Source organism: Podarcis gaigeae, assembly GCF_964106915.1.
Source record: "Podarcis gaigeae genome assembly, chromosome: 6".
Lineage (NCBI taxonomy): Eukaryota > Metazoa > Chordata > Lepidosauria > Squamata > Lacertidae > Podarcis > Podarcis gaigeae.
The window spans coordinates 75,689,084-75,702,901 of NC_139682.1; the positions used below are offsets into that span (position 1 = coordinate 75,689,084).

The window sequence follows — 13,818 nt, forward strand, 5'->3', positions numbered from 1 at the left end:
AATTTTCAAACCAAGAATCTTATTCACCTGGAACGCATTGAGTCATGATAGTAAAACCAATCCATGTCCCCAGCTGTAATGGTGAAGAAAATGCAAAACTATTTCACACAATAAAAACTGCTAAAACAACCTAGTCCCCTTTTTAAAAAATACATACAAAACGCATCTCTTTTTAATATCAGCTTGTAAAAACCTTAGTAATAAAACAACTGAAATAAAATCATGCACACAACCAGATAAGTAACTGGAGCCGTTTGGATATATGGACCAGAATCCACAAAAGCACAGCCCCCTTGTAGTGTTGTTTTTGCAACCTCGACAGACCAACACACATACACACTTCAATTTTGGGGAAAAATTAAAATTATGAGTCTAGAAATTCTAGAACACTGCATTTAGTTTCTGTTGAGACAGAATGGAGGCAGTGAATGTAAGTGTCAGTCTCACACACCTGTAAACCTGGTCAGTCAAAATTTATGCAACCAGTTAGCCAGTCACTCACCTCCAAGACCTATGGCCTATACAGCTGTACCCCTATCCTAACCAAGTCTTTGTGCTCATATTTTTCTTCCTAAGAATGTTCCCAGTTTGGGGCATTTTCCAGGGAGTCACTATTTTGCGGGTGGGATTCAATCGCACACAGGTAAATTCAGGTTGTACATTTTAAGTGGATTTGACACTCATGTACAAAAAAGTTTTTTTAAAAGAAAGACTTTGTGTTATGGAAACAGGGACAACAGTGGTTTGATATGATGTCATACAATCTCCCCACAAACAATGAGGATGAATGCTTAATAATCTGGAAGTGACCTCAGAAGCTGCCCCCAACACTTCTTTACACTCTTAAGTTGTTTTTTTAAAAAGTTTGGGAATTCGGTATGAGAGCTTTTAAAACAGGTACATGTACACAAACGTCCTCCCGACATCCTTTAAAAATCTCTCTCTCTGAATTTTAGGTGGTAGCTTCTGAAGGGAGTTCTCCATGGAAAACTCATATATGTGCACACATGCTGTCGCTATCTGCATAGTAACTGCATCTGTTTTCGTGGTACATAATGCATTTCCCCACTCTTGCTCGCTCCATAAAGTCTATATTCCTACAAAAGTGACACTGCTGCAACATCCCTTTGCAGCAAATGACGCTGGAAGTCTCAAGTAAGACAATGAAGCCAAACAATAAATTCCTATGCTCCAAACGCAAAAGTCAATATGATGTAGAGACAGAGCTCAGAATATTTTGATGTCCAACACAAAATCCAAAGAATATACGCACAAACACATACACAAAAATGCAAGCAGCTAAATAACAGGTAATTTTTCTATCCTTTGCTAGTACTGCAAAGGTGGGCTGTGTCACACGGCCTAATTCAGGCACAGGCAAACTCGGCCCTCCAGCTGTTTTGAGACTACAACTCCCATCATCCCTAGTTAACAGGACCAGTGGTCAGGGATGATGGGAGTTGTAGTCCCAAAACATCTGGAGGGCCAAGTTTGCCTATGCCTGGCCTAATTCATAGTAGAGCCACCTCTGCCATAACGTGAAAATGTAATAGGGCCTGGATAGTTGCACAATCCTCCAAACAACCTCCTGCAATACTCCTGTTTACACACTCCAATTCATTATCTGACTAATTTAGCTCTTTCACTGGGCAATTTTTAAAAAACAATCTTTATCTTACCCTTTTTTCGTCAGTTTCACTGAGAAGTGCAGCTTAAACGCTGTCTCAAAGTAAAGGATGTGTTTGAGATGCAACTCAGCTGTGCTTTTGTACCCAAGGTGGGGTAATAAAATACGTTCATTTTACTGAGTTTCTCATCCCAGAAGTTGCCCCCATGGAATCCTGAACATTTCTTTACACTCCCCTATGAAAGCAAAATCTTACACCAATCTTTAAGCATAAGCTAAACATTAGCGGTCCGTTCAGTTGTCAAACATACATACCTCATAAGTATAGTTAGGGCAGGACACAAAATAAAACAGCCATGTGAAAGGATTCTTCGTCGGATAAGGGATCTTACTGGTCTTGGATCCTATTGATTTAAAAGGTCCACAGAAATGTAAAACTAGTGGTACTTTCTGTATACAGACATATTTTCCCTATAGTATATGGTTTGACAGCATGGCTGTAGTTGGTAAATATAGGGGTTCTGGTAAAACCCAAAGTAGCTCCCGCAAGTCTGAAGTCTGCTCTTCTCTGGATTACAGAATGATCAGCTGTGGGATGGGATGAAAAGGACCATTCTATCATGAGCTAAGCTAGGAATCATTTTTCGCTCTCCGTAAGACTAGACAGTTTAGATTAGAAGTTCTTTTTCCTCCTCCCTTGCCTTGCATATTTGGAAATCTTTTTATAAAATGGCAGTCATTAGCCAATAACCTATGCTGACTAACTACCTTCAGGCAGTTCCTGCAGTGGACTGTCTGCCTAGAATAATTGTAGCTTTAATATGAACTAATTCTCTGATGCAAATCCTTTTGTAACCAAAACAGCATTACCGACTAGTAGGTATCAGCAGGCTTGGAGGAACCTCAAGGATTGCAGAAGTATTAATGATCTTTACCAAAATAAATAAATGCTGAGGGGGAGGTCAGTTTACACCTTTGAAAGCCCACCCTAACTCAAGCCAATTAATGATGATGATGATGATGATAATAATAACAGAAACTAAGCACTCAACTTTTACCATCTCTTCTCAAATTACTAAGTGCAACATGGATAGAAAAGTTTCCAGCTTCACATGTCTGCAATGAGACAGAAATAAAGACAATTAAAACAAAGACTGCTTTAAATAAAGAGCCCTCTGAACAAATACAATTATGAGGATTAGTAGAACAACAATGTTCTCATTAGCCCACTCTACACTAAGCACCATAGCTGGGGAGGCAAGGGATAAAGCTCCCCTCCCCGCACACTGTGTTCCATATAAAAATCGCCCTTAAAGTGGCATCAGTGGTTTAATTCATCGGAAGATTTCAGCACCATTTCAATCAGTTTACTTAACTTTGCATTTATAACCTGTTATTATACAAAAAGGGGGGGTGCAACAGTTCTTTTAAAAATCATTTTTCAAACTAAAAGAAATGGTCACATGGTATTATTTAAATTACAAAATTAAAATTATTATTATTATTTAAATTTGTCAATCCAAAAAGAAGCAAGTCACCCATATCTCTATAAATCTATTTTCCTACAATCCTTTGCCCCTTGCTTGCACATAGTAAATGAGTTTATATGTAATTGCCGCATCCCAGATTCTATAAAACCCTTCAGACAAAGGGGAGGGGGGGAGCTTCCTCTCTACTGAAACTGGCATTTTAAGCTGCAGTCAGGAATATAGTCGCCATTTGTACCTCTGCATTTGCCCATTCCATATACTATCTAAAGCACAACAAAGGAAATTTCTTACAATGTAGTATTTATATTTGCAACTTACTCACCAGGAACATGATCAAAGCGAGATTGACCTGCTTTTGTCCATAAGCTGCAAGACAAAAACAAGGGAAGGTTCAATTTAGCACTCGGTCAGCACCGATAATGAAATGATAAAACAAAATAAAAAGCAAAATGTGTGTTATGCTGCTACTTACAAGGCGGTGTGTAAAGAGGATGGTTGATATAATAAGCAAGCCAGGCAGCAAATCCCCAGTAATAGAAACAATTCTGTAAAAACAAAAACAAAAAAAGGAAAAGGGGGAAGCCATTTATATTTGTGTTAATGTTTTACATTATGCGGGGCTATTGCTATGATTTAATACCAATTTCTGGGTTCCATTTCTTTGTGACACCTTTATGTGGCTCAGAAGTAAATCCTAGGTAGGGGCTATGCAAGAAATGACTCTGTTCTCAATGGTTCTTATTAAGTTCTATGGAACAAGGCAACAGAGCATTCCTAAAGTGATTGTGTGCTTTGTGCCATCCAGAAAAGGAGGAGGGGAGCACTTTCAATTCTCTCCTGTTGACGCTAATAGGTGAGGAACTGATCTACCAGTTCCAGGGTTGGCCTTTTTTTTTTTTTTTACCCTTTCTGGGAAACAGCAGCTTTGGAAAATCCAAGGCCTTTCCCTGACCTGTCCTTGGAAGAAATCAGTTTCTGGCTCTACCATTTAACTTTCCACCACTGGTCCAGGTGGATCTCCCACAGAGAGGGAGGTCATCATAATCCTACAGCCCCTCAAGTCCAGGGAACACAAAATTGCTCCCTAAATTAGCAAGACAGTTGAGAGGAGAGACAAAGCTTTCTCTCTGCTCTTACCCTGAGGGAGAGACACCCACAAAAATGTCTGCCTAAGAACAGAGCCTACGGAAACGCCTCATGTTTCTCCTGCCTTTATTGAGACAAGCCCACTTCCTGTCAGCTATTTCACTACTAAACAGAAGACCAATTCCAATTATTATTGCCCAGTGCTATTTTTCAAGAAAAATTGTTCTCTTAGAATGGCAATGGCGTCCACTTGAGAGGTGCCAGAACTCAGTTCTGGCGAGTTCTGACTGAAAAAAAGATCTGGACCTGCCTATTATTTGACAACATTCAGCCAAAAAACCCAACGTTTATAAATTTCAGAACAGAGGAGAAATTTTAAGGAAATAGCTCTTAAAATGAGAACATTTTCCTCACAGTTATTTGTTAAGCCCGGATTTGATGTTCATTTGCTTGTAGCACAGAGGAAAGTTCATAACTTTTAAACGCTTCTGACGTTAGTAGAGTTAAGTTCTCTACTAGTGTTTATAATGCATTTAACGAGAGAACACAAGCCCCAATTTGTTATGTCGTTTACTCTAGAACTTTCTCTGTGCAGAAGGCACCCATGGGCTTTCCCAGCTAATGTTGCGAATTGTGGAAATCCCATGAAATGTGAATGAGCCAGTGTTCTTAAAAGTCTTCAACCGAACGGACAGTTTCTCAAACGTTAATTTAACTTAGACCAAGGTAGGCTTCTTGTGATAATGTTCAACTACACATAGCAGAAAGAAACTTGGTGCCCAAATACACTTTTTTTCCCCCCAATGCTAACATAGCCTAATGCACTGAGGCAGCAGCTAATAAAAGTGAGTGGTCCCCAATACTGGTGTGAAACTTGGCAATGCAGGGCCTTGATCACAGGCCAACTTCTTAAATGCAGCCACAGCCAAAAGCCTCTTATTCCTATGCAACAAAGCTCCACAGAGTATCATTGCTATTCCTTATGTTTTCATTTACCCAGCCCCATCGCATTAATAATTGTGATGTCCCCTTTTATAAATATTTTTTTCAATAGTTAATGCAGCTGCGGCAGGTGATTTTTGTATTAATGCGTTTTTGTATCATTGGGAGAAGAATGCTCATTCACTTCAGAGACCTCCAAATGCTGCTGGAATGCAACTTGCCTCAGCCACATGGCCAATGTCCAGTGATGGTGAGAGTTGTCCAACAATGGCGCCTGCAATGCATGGGGTTGGACTAGATGACCCTCAGGTTCCCTTCCAGCTCTATGATTCTAACATCTGAAAGGCCAGGTCAAGAAGTCCTAAGGCCCTATCTGCACTTTATAGGTAAATCAGCATCAAACCACTTTCAACAGCCAAAGAATCCTGGGAACTGTAATTTTGTTAAGGGTGCTGTGACTCGTTAACAACATCCCCTCACAGAACTACAGTTGTACCTTGGATCCCGGTACTCGGACATTTTGGCTCCCAAACACCGCAAACACGGAAGTGAGTGTTCCGGTTTGCAAACGTTCTTTGGAACCCAGACATCCAAGGTACAGCTGTATAATTACCAGAGTAGTTTAACAATCAATCCCTTTTCCTAGGGACCTCTACCGGTTTAAAAATATTATGCGTGTCTTCATTTTGCATTGCGTAACTGTAGACAGTTCCACACTGTGGAATCTCTCAGGTGAGTATGCTAGAAGAAGATACAGAGAGATTTTTTTTACTAGGTCCTGACAATAACCAAAGCGGCTACTGTATAGGCAAGCCATCAGTGCCTATGCTTGTTCTCACCCAATCTTGATGTTCTTCCAAGACAGAATAAAAATACTTTTTAAGGATAAGTATCTGCATTGGACCAGATCGAACGGTAAATGCTGTAATTAATGTGAACTACATAACAACATAAGCCAGTCTGAATAACAGACTGTAGAGTAAGTGATCTCCACTTCACCTGAAATTGATAGCAGTAATAAAATAACTGGCCAGCTGCCACTAGCCAACTTATTCTTCAGATGCATTGTCATTCAGCATAGGGCTTACTAGAAGCACTTAAAGCACCATCAAAAGGACATCTACAAACATTCCAGAGAGCTGTACTCTTAAGAGTTGTATCCTAACCAAGGAGGTCTATAGCCTTAAGCAGAAACTAAGAAAAAGTGCGTGGAAAGATCACAGAAATCTTGGGTACCATATAGGTGAACATGTTCATGTGCAACATGAATAATCCTTGCTACTTTTTGTCTTTAAAATATTAAGTGGGGTTACAGGCAGGATGCAGCAGATCTAAGAAGAAAGAAACCAAAAATATTCATTTCATCACTGCCATGGCAAGTACATTTGGATCCATTTCATTAGTTAAAAATCACTAACTTTTCGCTTCATATAGCCATATTAACAGGAGCTGCTAACGGTTCTATGCAATTCCATCAGCCATTCTACACAATATATATCATAGCATTTCCTAAATAGAATTTTCACATGCCCAGGCCAAATAAAGTATTTTATTCAAGCTGTTTTATACAAGCTGTCAGAAAATTTAACTAATTATAAGCACGGGTAGATTTGCTGGAACAAGGCACTATGCGTTGCTGATTCTATGGCCGAGTTCAGATCTTAACACCAGTCTACAACAAAAGCGCGTTGGGAATTGGGCTGCCACCAGAGACACATCAACATCCATGAGATATGCACTCTGAGAATACCAGCATCTCCAAACATGGCCTTCCTACATGACCCACACCATCAAACAACGTAATGACAAGACAAAAAACTCCCAAGTGTAGGCACTGTTTGTCAACCGACAGAGCTCCCATGTGAGTGGTTTCAGATTGTGAGCCCAGAAGCGGTCCCACGTTTCCTGAAATCACCAAGGTCCTGTGGGTGCTACAAGCTGGCTCTCTAGAAGTTATTTCTGAAACAGAAACTGAGCACTGCAAGAAAGAATAGTCAAACTGAATTCATGCGAAGGATACAGGCCTAGAAACACCAACAAGGCAGGCATTCACGCAAAGCATGTTTTTTCCAATTGCCACCTGACAGAACAGCTTAACCAACTGTATTTCAAATGCGCAGTCTAACCATTCTTATTTGCTATCTAGGTGGAATTATTTAATAATACTCTGCTTCCAGCGTATGTTTAAGATACCTAAGGCGGATTTTCTGTGAAGAGTTCTGCACCTGCCATTCAAAGATTTCAGCCAAGTCTTTAAGACTCATAAGGACACAAGGAACAACCATTTTGATATAGTGTCACTTCACACTGTAGGTGAAATATAATATATATTCTCCACTTAATAATTTAAAAAGCACCACACTAGATGATGAAAGGTAGTATATAATGGTAGTACACACACTTTCTCCCAGGTGTGTTTTATTTCCACCTTGAAGGAGTTTTTAGCATGGGAGAGGATTCAAATAATTCAATCCCCCATAAGCACCCTGAATGGTTCAGTTCCCCAAGGGCTACACCACATTTTATTTTATTTTTAATGTGAGGACTGGCCCTAGCATGCTATATAGATCAGAGCTTAAACCCACAGTGTGTTCACAGAGAAAAGCAGAAAATGCAGAACATGTCTATGGGCTAGAAAACACCAGACGTTTCCTTCACGGGGTAGTACCTCAGAGCACATCAGTGGAAGCCACAGATCATGTCATGATGATATCACAATTCCCACTAATGTTATCATATCAGGACTGAAGGGACCAATTGGGGAATGGGAACCGTAAGATGGTAATAGCTTCTATCCCTGTTGCTTCTCACTTGTCAGTCTGGGCAAGGACCACATGGGTCATGTCTCAGGGGGAAAGCATGTGAGAGATAAGCAACATAAAAAGAAAATAAAACAACTTTCCAAACTGTACAGCGTTCACCGACAATTATTGCTGCAGTTCAAATTTCTCATTCTGAAAAACAGTACTGTCTCCTCTTTCAGGTGGAGAAGACTAACAAGGAAGCAACTGAGAAGACAAGACTGAAGGAAAACAGCAGCCCTAGAGAGTGGGGCGTAGGGAGCCTGAACACGGGCAAGGGAAAGGCGCAAGGGCTCAGGCCATGTGGCAACACTGCGGAGATGTAGGGACAGAGAGGAGTGAAAGCCGGAAGGAATGTGGCAGAGTGGCTAGGAGAGGCTGCTTTATGTGTGGCAATCGCTATGGGTTATTGAAGGTGACCTAGACGTAAATGGGGCTGAACTAGGAGACGCAACAGGACAGCGCAGTAGTCCCATGCCAATTTTTCAAATAGGTTTAACTGTGCAATGACATCAGCATGCAGTGTGTTTTTCTGCTCTCATCAATGGCTGCAGAGACGCCAACTTGCAAGAGAGATGGAGGACCTTGATGGCGCACATGCGCACGTCAGAACGGAGGAGCCGGAGGGCGTAGCTTAACATGGCGGTAGCACAGCTTCAGTGGCCTTTGGCTCCTCCTCTCTAACTCCTCTCCTTCTGCCACTGGCTTGGGGCTGATTCCCCTGTCTTTCCCTTACACAACAGGAAGAGGAGCCACTACCCATTGGCACCACACTGGGCTCCACGATTGGCCTCCTCTTCCCCTCATGGCAGGTGGAGTCAACTACTGAAGCCACGCTCAGCTCCATGCTTGCCCTCATATTTTTAACATTGGGGGTCCCAGTCCCCCCCAAAACATTATTGGCCCCCACAAAGAGCTGGGCCCCTAGGAATCCAACAGGGGGGCTGTCATTTTCAACAACAGGCCTACATCAAGTGTCAAGCCCAGTTCCAGCTTGTTTGCTGCAATAAGCCCACTAGCTCCTTAGATGGAGCCGGAAGTAAGCTCAGGAGCATAGGAAACTGCCTTATCTGGCACCAGGCCATTGGTCCATCTAACTCAGAACTGTAAACAAGGACTGGCAGAGGTTTCCCCTGATTTCCCAGCCCTAGCTGGAGAAGCTGGGGATTGAACCCGGGACCTTTGCTATACAAAACACTGAACTGAGGAAACTCACACTGTCAAGGAGGGCCTTTGTGCTTGGCTAGAAGGGATTAAGTGGCTATAGAGCAACAGTCGGAGAAAAAACTATGGAAGAAATAAAAATGGTAATGTGGAAAAAACAAGCTTCAGTTGTGAGGTGTTAATGTTAACAGGTCACATCGATGTTAACATTGTGAGTGGCAGGAGGCAGCACCGTACCCCGAAAGCCGTGCCAAGGGTTTGGTGACTGCCGTGCTGAAGGTGGCGGCCAGATCTGAATTTTACAGAAGGGCTGTGAGTAGATTGTGTGGCAAATTTACCTTAACAATATTCCTCAGTGGCATAGTCCCATGGGAGAACCGATGAACAAATATTGTTTCAATCAACCTTTTGATGTAGTGGAAAGAATGGCAGATACATGCCAGGCTAGAAACAGCAAGATAAAAGCGTTTCAGAAAGCTAGAGACACAAATACGGCAAGACATTTCGGAATAAAGTTGCGGCAAACCCAAGAATTAAATCCTCCGGCCTTAGAAGTGTGACTTACTTAACTACGGGGTGCCGGCTCAAGGGAAACCTGTCATCCAGGCCATAGATAAAAGGCATACGGAAATAAAACGCAAAATAGATGAACAATGGGCCCGTATATTCTATCAAGAATACCTGCAAAAAAGAGAGAGGTTGTTAGGTGGTTACCACGGCAATTCTCAGCAACACTGGATGCCAGGGAAAGGGAAACTGAGGTCCCCAATATGGCACCTGTGGGGACCCTCAGACATGGCACCTGTCAAGGCCCCTTGCCCTATTATTTAGGTGTGTATTGGTGGGCAGGTTGCTTGTTTTGAGGAAGGTTGTTGTCTTGCTTTCTTGTCTGTTGTTTTTCACGGGTGGGTATATAGCTGGTTTTGTCTGTTTTGGGGGGAGGCAGGCATTTTGTCTGTTTTTTGGAGGGGAGGAATAGGCATTTTTGTCTAAGTTTATTGCGGGGGGGGAAGGGTCCTGAGCATCAAAAGATTTTCAAGTGGGCCCCTGGGGCAAACAATTACAAAATGGGGGGGTGCTGCTTTAGTCAAGATGTTAGCCATGGTTTGGTTCCTTACACCAACGCTATATGCTGTTATTCCAATCAGTACGGATGTCCAAGAAGAATTTGCTATTTCATACACACACAGTTTGTTCCAGCATTTTATCCCTATCCATGCAAAACCACATTGAAGTGAGCATATAGCATGGATTGGATGAATGCCCCCAAAAGTCAGGCAGCTTTACAAGGTCCTGCATGTTTTTTTGTGGGGTGGGGTTGGGACTGAGAACACAATTTGGCATGTAAGTAATCTAAGCTGCTGCTTAAGGAATTCTGCAGCCTTCGTGTCTCCGAAGACGTGAATTGCAAGTTCTGGTAAAAACTCAGAAACCAGAGCAGCATATCTAGTCATCAAGCCTTTGGTGCCTTATCCTTCCTCTAAAAAGTGCAAGTAGAATAAGACAACTAACGATGCAGAAATGCTCAAACTGCACAATTCACAGAGATTGTATAACTTGGGTTATCCTGGCGGGATGAAAGGCAGAAGACACCTAGTCCTAAATTTGGCTCCGCATGAGCCACTTACTTCCTCTTAATGCCACAGATTCCAACACATTGCTAGTTCCTTCGCTTCCCCTCCTTCCCCTCTCCCAATGTCCCCTTTCACAGCATGTGCTTATGTTGGAACCCAGCCAAGGACGTCTCCATCTGTGCAGGAATGTCCAAATGAGAAGAAGCTTGGAGGATGAGAAACAGTTATGCCCAGCAGTAGAGAACTTGTGTGTGAATTATACTATTTATATATTTATAATATTCACATTTCAAACTACTGCTTTCAGCTTTGCAAGTTACTAGCAACATAACAGGGCATATTAAAGAGGAAGCAGGAAGGTATTGGGGCAGGGGCGGGGGGGGGGGAGCTTTGAATAGCAAATTCCTTTTCTCCTGTTCCCACAGATTCCAGCTTTGCCTTTGTTCCCATGCTAGCTTTTCCAGTCAGGCCAATGCGTGTCACACAACAGGTGTGAAAGACGGAAGTCAACTGGGGAAATATCTATGTCCTTATGTCTTGGAAACATTTCACCTGTTGAATTTCTGCAGGTACTGGGGCTCAGAATAAAAGGAAGAAGTGACCAGGGTCACTATTCTGTCGCTGACGGTCCTGTTCAATAGGACTGGAACAGGCAGCTGGCCTGCCTCTGGGTCTCTTGCCCTAATTTAGGAAAACCTGATCCCTGTGTTGTTGTTTCTTGCAACACCCCCTAATTGCCATTGCCTTCCACAAGCTGTGTTTTGTCGTGTTGCCAAGCAACCGCTGCTGCTTTGCGATGTGTTTGCCTGCCAAGTATTTGTGGCAATTCTATCCCCCCCCCCCGCCGCCCTTGGATTCTTCACCCCACCATCTTATAAATCAGACACACACCAAAAGGAGGGGAGAGCAAATGAGAGAGAAAGACAAAGATGGCAGGGCTAGGGAGAGACTCCTACCAATTGTGTTAGTTGGCAAACCAAAGCACAATTGGGGACTTGATCACCAGCACAAGGAGAAAGTGATGCAAGGATTAATTAAGGCAAACATTAAAACATTCGAGGCTTTGAAGCTCACCATTGTCCATCCTATTTGGGGCCCTAGATCTTTAAAATAGAGCGTAGCGGTTGTGCCAACAGGGAGCAGCTGAAGGGCTTCTTCATCCCTCAGTGATTTTCCTTCTGAGAAGAAGAGAGGAAAAATTTAAGGGGCTTGACAGCCAAAGAGGAACGCTGAAGCATATGACTCCTAATCAAAAAGCCTGCATTTCCCGTTGACCTAGTAACACTTTTGCATTTATGGCAATCAGCCTTGGCTGAAAAGAGCTTATTGCTCCAATTAAATTCCATGTTCACTCGGAGCAGGGGGGCGAGCGAGTGTGAGAACTATACACAGCCTTACTGACTTGGGTTAGGCGATATCCGGTTTTCAAACATTGTGGTTTATCCCCAGCTAAACATTGTGATATATCTGAAATAAGATGTAGAGGCATTGGCTCTAGGGTTTGTCCCATTTTGTGATTTTTGCATAGCACACAGACACACACATCATGATTTGTGATATATTGCTAGGTCAAAAATTATGGAACGAGTATCATGATTTGGACTTCAAACCGGTTTGGGAAGATACAAAGATATACTGATCAGCCCTACCACTGACCTGTCTAGTGTAGAACTGACTACTCCCCACATGTAGCAGCTCCCTACTGGCTCGGGCAAGGGTACTGCCCAGTCCCAACACCCAAAAAAAACCTTAAACACAAGATGTCAAGAGTTGACTAATGATCCTGAGAAAGGCAAAGCAATAGAACTATGGCCTCTCCCATAAGCACATTGTTTGGAGTAGCTTGAATAGCTGAAGAGATAAAAAGTGTAGCAGTAAGTGTTGAATGACTGCTCTTTTATATAAGCATGCATGGTTTTGTCCTGCCCAAGACCAGCTGCAGATGGTAGTAAAGTTGGGCGTCGCCCAAGACCAGAAAAGGACCTGCTGACCTGACAGCATCGTCATTCTCACTTTGCACAGAGGACCGAACAAGGACATAAGACAGCAAGAGACTGTCTTAGCTTGCATGGCCTGCCTCTTCCAGGTTAAGTCCTTGGTCCATCCATTGAGCTCTGTTTTACCCAAGCATACATGTGGCATGGAGGCAGCCATTGGTCTATCTACAACTGCAGGATTATAGACTTCTCTTGATTGTTGTTGTTATTGTTTAGTTGTGTCCGACTCTTCGTGACCCCATGGACGCCAGGCACTCCTGTCTCCCATTGCCTCCCGCAGTTTGGTCAAACTCATGCTGATAGCTTCAAGAACACTGTCCAACCATCTCGTCCTCTGTCATCCCCTTCTCCCTGTGCCCTCAATCTTTCCCAACATCAGGGTCTTTCCTAGGGAGTCTTCTCTTCTCATGAGGTGGCCAAAGCATTGGAGCCTCAGCTTCAAGATCTGTCCTTCCAGTGAGCACTCAGGGCTGATTTCCTTAAGAATGGATAGGTTTGATCTCCTTGCAGTCCATGGGACTCTCAAGAGTCTCCTCCAGCACCATAATTCAAAAGCATCAATTCTCCGGCGATCAGCCTTCTTTATGGTCCAGCTCTCACTTCCATACATCACCAGTACAGCTTTCGCCACTCTTTTGTTGACTATGAGGGCCACTCCATTTCTTTTACGGGATTCTTGCCCACAGTAGTAGATATGATGGTCATCCGAACTGAATTCGCCCATTCCCGTCCATTTCAGTTCACTTATGCCCAGGATGTCAATATTTATTCTTGCCATCTCATTTTTGACCACATCCAACTTACCCAGGTTCATGGTTCTTACATTCCAGGTTCCTATGCAATATTTTTCTTTACAGCATTCAACTTTCCTTTTGCTTCCAGGCATATCCGCAACTGAGCGACCTTTGGCCCAGCCGCTTCATCAGCTCTGAATCTACTTGTACTTGTCCTCCGCTCTTCCTCAGTAGCATGTTGGATGCCTTCCGACCTGAGCGGCTCATCTTCCAGCGTCATAACTTTTATATGCCTGTTGTCTTTGTCCATGGAGTTTTCTTGGCAGGGATACTGGAGTGGCTTGCCGGTTCCTGCTCCAGGTGGATCACGTTTGGTCAAAACTCTCCACTATGGCCTGTCCAT

The 13,818-nt window shown here is 42.9% G+C and overlaps 1 protein-coding gene across 11 annotated transcripts in view; it reads right to left on the reverse strand.

Moving 5' to 3' along the window:
- LOC310846621 (very-long-chain enoyl-CoA reductase-like) overlaps window positions 1-13,818 on the reverse strand; it is a 46,834-nt gene that overhangs the window by 22,673 nt on the left and 10,343 nt on the right. For 9 of the 11 annotated variants that reach the window (XM_083743541.1, XM_083743544.1, XM_083743540.1 and 6 more), the window contains 8 exons: window positions 11,759-11,862; window positions 9,676-9,791; window positions 9,449-9,554; window positions 3,590-3,662; window positions 3,440-3,483; window positions 2,680-2,743; window positions 1,943-2,031; window positions 28-73 (listed from right to left, as the gene is read on the reverse strand). In XM_083743541.1, the coding sequence (XP_083599667.1) occupies window positions 28-73; window positions 1,943-2,031; window positions 2,680-2,743; window positions 3,440-3,483; window positions 3,590-3,662; window positions 9,449-9,554; window positions 9,676-9,791; window positions 11,759-11,862 (642 nt within the window). The remainder of the gene's footprint in view (window positions 1-27; window positions 74-1,942; window positions 2,032-2,679; window positions 2,744-3,439; window positions 3,484-3,589; window positions 3,663-9,448; window positions 9,555-9,675; window positions 9,792-11,758; window positions 11,863-13,818) is intronic. The other 2 variants (XM_083743537.1, XM_083743538.1) reach the window with 1 other exon arrangement.